We start from the raw sequence: 4395 nt of genomic DNA, 5'->3' as shown, positions 1-4395 counted from the left end.
TATTGTTTTGCCTGAAGTTAATGAAGTCAACTGAAAAGTGGAGAAATAAATAATTTGGAAGTTTAGAAAAAAATATAATAGAATACTATAAATCAGAAAAAGAACTAGGAAAGAATCCCGCGTTGCAGGTGTTGGAGTTGAGGGAGTTGGAGGGTATTTCATAGCCTTTTATTAAAAAACATGAAATAACAACAAAGTTTACAATGTTTTACATTGTTTGTTTCAAAACTTAGGTTTCTCAACAATGTCCATCCTCTTGTGGGCCCACGACAAATCAAGTCAAATATATTTAAACTAACATAATCATTCAGTAACTCTTGTGGGCCCACGACAAATCAAGTCAAATATACTTAAACTAACATAATCATTCAGTAACTGACACATAACTATTTTATATTTAAAAATATCAACATACATTGAGAAATAGAATAAGCAAAAATGAGTTAAAAATTATTTTAGCTTACCACCATCATAAACTTGTCTTGTTTAATGCCAAATCTATTTGAAGGCAAAGATAGTTTAAATGTTAGAAAAAAGTTTTTTCGAAATCATAACGTTTGCAAATTTAAGTATTATATGTTGTGTTAAAGGAGGTTTATGTTGAGAGCTAATGTGTTCTCTGAACAAAAGTTATATATGTTAGATAAATGAAGATCAACCGTAACTACAAAGTAACAACGAATGGGCTAATACCATATTGGAATGAAAATTCAAAACCTGCTTGAAGCATTTCATTGAGCAGTTGTCGTGCTTTATCAAACTTTCTTTTAAATGTCAACCTTAAACGTAAACAAAACTGTAGAACCTGAAACCTGTGTTGGAGAAAGAGAAGATCAAACCAAAATCAAATACAATGGAAAACAAAACAGGAACCAAAATAGGGATAACTTTCTAATTATTATTATAAAGAAAAAAAAACAATTTATCTGATTATTTGAAGGTCCCAATGATGAAAATGAATAGGAAGAGCAACAAATTTGTCCAAACATATATAAGAATATTATAAGATCAGCCCATTAAAATAGCTGAGTTTAATCAAAAACTAATTATCTTAAACATTTCATTGAGCTGCCAAATCATATGAATATAAGAATCAACATCACAGGTAATCTTTAAAACCTGATTTATAAAAAAAATGAAATATAATAAATTAGTAGACAAAACTTACCTTTTTATAGGATTCTTGATATGAGAAAATAATGTGTACTGGGCAACCTTGACACATAGAGAATGATATGAATTACATTTTGAATAAAAAAGGAGATTGTACAAATTTGTTATAGCTATTTGATGCAATTTCATATGATGAAATGTAATTCAACGATAAGCAATTTCATACCTGGCGATTCGTTCCTGTTTGACCACAACAACCTGACTCCATCAACCAACTAACCAACTTCAACAGAAGTAATAAGATTTAGGTAATGTGATTGTGTAACATTACGTGACAATAAAATTAGTTTAATTTGGGTTTCCATGAAGTTAATTTTGATAGCTATTACACCATTCATCGGATTTAAGAACGCTTCAGAATTTCAGAAGACTAATTTTGCTGTAGCGGAAAATTAAAATAAAAAAACAAAAAATTAACATATTTACCTCATAATTGGAGTGAGTTTTGTGCTGAAATTCAACCACCCCCATCCCCACCTCTCTGAGAAATCTTCTTTTCAGCTTCATCCAACTTGAATTGTCATAATCTGGAAGGGCGAAACATTTTAAGTTTGGACCTGATTTAAATAATACACCTAAACATAAGGAAAAAATCTAATTTACCCATAAATAATAAATGAATATGCATTACTATTTCTTTTGGTTAACACTTATACTGACTATTTTTCACAAAGTTGATATTTTTTCCATAAAAAAGTTCTATGGAAGCAGGAAACATGAAAGATATATTCTTAATAAAAGAATAAAATATAAAATTAAAAGTTAAGCAAATCCAACATATCAACATAAAATCGATAATCTTTAAAAATGACAACTTTAAACATTTGTAAATAAATTTAGTAAAATTTAAAGTACCACATGGATGTTGTGCAACAAAAGAACCATGACCTCAACATCAGCAACACTACAGACATTCTTTATCATCATTGTGTCTAACTTTGTGCATCTTCTTCTCGATAACACCAGGTGTATCATATAATATCATCTAAAATGAAATCCGTTAAAGCATGATATGATGATAGAAAGGACTTGATGAACAATTGAAGTAGAAATAGAATAGAATCGAACCTGATACTCTGGGGCAGAACATATATCAAGGATTAGATGTGTTGTTGTTTGAGGCTTATCCGTAAGTAAGAATGGAGAGTTTTTGTCCAATCATCTGATTTGAAATAAATGTGTGTATCGTTTGTTTTTATACTGTATTTGGGAATTTGTGAGCTTTATTAAGGAAAAAATTAAGCCCGGTTGGTAAACGATTACCTACCATCATCATCATCAATTTCTGAATTGAAACAATACACTTATGAAAAACATTTTAAGGATACTAACCACTGCGATGGTTATTGAAGTGAAATATATGATCGATGAAATACCTTTGGAAAGTAATGTATTGTCGAATAGGTTTGATGAGGAGGCTACTAATGGCTTAATGAAGGCAGCTTTTGAGTCGGGTGATGTTCAGGGCCCATAATTTTGACTGGATCATAAAAGATTCTTCTTTTGTTTGATGTATATGATGGAAAGAAGGGGTGTTTCTCTGATTACCATGTTAGAAAATAGGGGATGAATAGATTGCTTGGATTCTCTAAAAGTCGTGATTCACTATTAAATTGAAGCATTTCGATGGTACAGATCGAACACTCAATTGGATTAAATTCAGAGAAACAAATCTGAGAATGTATGTGAAAATGCTCTTCAAGATGTACCAGAAAATGACCAAAAAGCAGATATATCATTCCTGTCTGAAAACTGTCAATAGACAGTTACAAACTCTCGTAAAACTACCAAACCTGTCATTAAACAGATCTCAGGGAAAAAAATGTCAACTTACTAAAACTGGATTTTTAATGCATTTTTTAATATAGCAGCTCGATCCCAGTCAGGGGCTGCCGCCCCTAGGGACCCCACTCCCAGGGGCGCTGCCCCCGGACCCCCATTCGTTTAGGGGCCCATTCGTATAGGGGCTTCGCCCCTAATTAACAATGTACTTTGAATCTTGAAAAACTTGAACAAGTGTGCACTCCTACACCATCCTAACTTGTTTAATATTCAATAAGATCACTTTTGGTCAACAAATTTAATCTTATTATACTTAAATAATATTGATGATATAAAATCACCAACATACCATAGGCACGAATAGGAATTATTCGTGAACAGATCAATCCTTCTATTAAATTACTCTGACATCAGGAAAAATTAGAATTATGTTAAATGTCGTTGTTGTATATAAGTGAATAATGAAGGGAAAGTTATCATCGACAAAGAAATAGTGGCAAATACTTAAAAACATTGATCAGATATTGAAAACAAAGCCCTACAACAAGCATTCAAATACGCACAAATTTGATAAGAATGGATGAAATCAAAACATGAAACAAACATCTATTGAAAGTGGAGCAGTACTAAAAAGAAACAACATTAAAATCGAAATCAAAGCTTCAGAATATGAAAAGCTTACATGAAGGATTCGAAGATGTCGAAGTGAAGAACATTCAGTTGAAGAATCATGAAGACGTTCCAATGGGGACCAAATTGACCTGATTGTCCATGCAGATAAGTGATATCATCCACAAAAAACCTCAAATTACCATGGTCGATGGGTTGTGAACGGAGTCGACAAAAGTGAGGAAGAAACTGGATTTATGTCTCGCGTTAGAAAATGAAGGCGGTGAAAGAAGTAGGTAAAGAATTGAGGCGGTGTAAATTTGTTGTAGATTTGTAATTGGATGCAGTGGGAGATGGGAGGACAACATAACACGTAACGATCTTGTATATAACACGTATCAAAAGGAACAATGAAATCACTAGGATTAAAAAAATCCCACCAAACTAAAAAAAAATAAGAATTCCAACCAATCATAAAGAAGTCATGTTCATCAAGCATTTGTAAATTAGTATATATATATATATATATATATATATATATATATATATATATATATATATATATATATATATATATATATATATATATAATAAGTACATTGTTACTATTTTCATTTAGTATTTTTTTAATAGTAAATTTTCTTTGCTAAATATTTGTTAATTATAAAAGAGTTTATATTTTTTTATTATCGATGGTTACATGGATTGATCTAAGAAGTATATTATAGAAAGTGTAAAAGTTTTGTTAACTAAAATAATCCAAAGATAAATAAAAAAGAAAAAGAATGAGTCATACTCGATGGTTGTTGGTTGATTAAAAAAATAAAAATG

The 4395-nt window shown here is 30.6% G+C and overlaps 1 protein-coding gene across 3 annotated transcripts; it reads right to left on the bottom strand.

Annotated features, from left to right (window-relative positions):
- Positions 1-309: 309 nt before the first annotated feature.
- On the bottom strand, positions 310-4045 carry LOC128127968 (uncharacterized). Of its 3 annotated transcripts, XR_008225579.1 has the most exons (7): positions 2550-4045; positions 2242-2458; positions 2029-2158; positions 1600-1700; positions 1340-1396; positions 1169-1215; positions 310-812 (listed from the first exon to the last, which is right to left on the bottom strand). XR_008225579.1 is itself a non-coding variant. In XM_052766719.1 (4 exons), exons 1-4 carry the CDS (start codon positions 1678-1680, stop codon positions 665-667), a joined length of 333 nt encoding a protein of 110 aa, XP_052622679.1. In that variant the 5' UTR covers positions 1681-1979; the 3' UTR covers positions 310-664. The 3 variants fall into 3 exon arrangements, 1 of the variants encoding a protein (XP_052622679.1); XR_008225578.1 differs by having other exon boundaries at positions 2242-4045; XM_052766719.1 differs by lacking the exons at positions 2029-2158; positions 2242-2458; positions 2550-4045 and having other exon boundaries at positions 1600-1979.
- Positions 4046-4395: the final 350 nt, after the last annotated feature.

Source organism: Lactuca sativa, chromosome 8 (assembly GCF_002870075.4).
Source record: "Lactuca sativa cultivar Salinas chromosome 8, Lsat_Salinas_v11, whole genome shotgun sequence".
In the NCBI taxonomy this organism is placed as follows: domain Eukaryota; kingdom Viridiplantae; phylum Streptophyta; class Magnoliopsida; order Asterales; family Asteraceae; genus Lactuca; species Lactuca sativa.
The sequence above is the reverse complement of the archived record's forward strand: the minus strand, read 5'-3'. Positions and strand labels throughout refer to the sequence as shown.

Excerpts from the sequence above, each read along its gene's own strand:
- LOC128127968 (XM_052766719.1), bottom strand. The coding sequence starts at position 1,680 with ATGAAGCTGAAAAGAAGATTTCTCAGAGAGGTGGGGATGGGGGTGGTT. Across the intron at positions 1,397-1,599 it reads AAACTCACTCCAATTATGAG|TTGGTTAGTTGGTTGATGGA; the intron begins GTAAATATGTTA and ends CTTCTGTTGAAG. Across the intron at positions 1,216-1,339 it reads AAACAGGAACGAATCGCCAG|GTTGCCCAGTACACATTATT; the intron begins GTATGAAATTGC and ends CTATGTGTCAAG.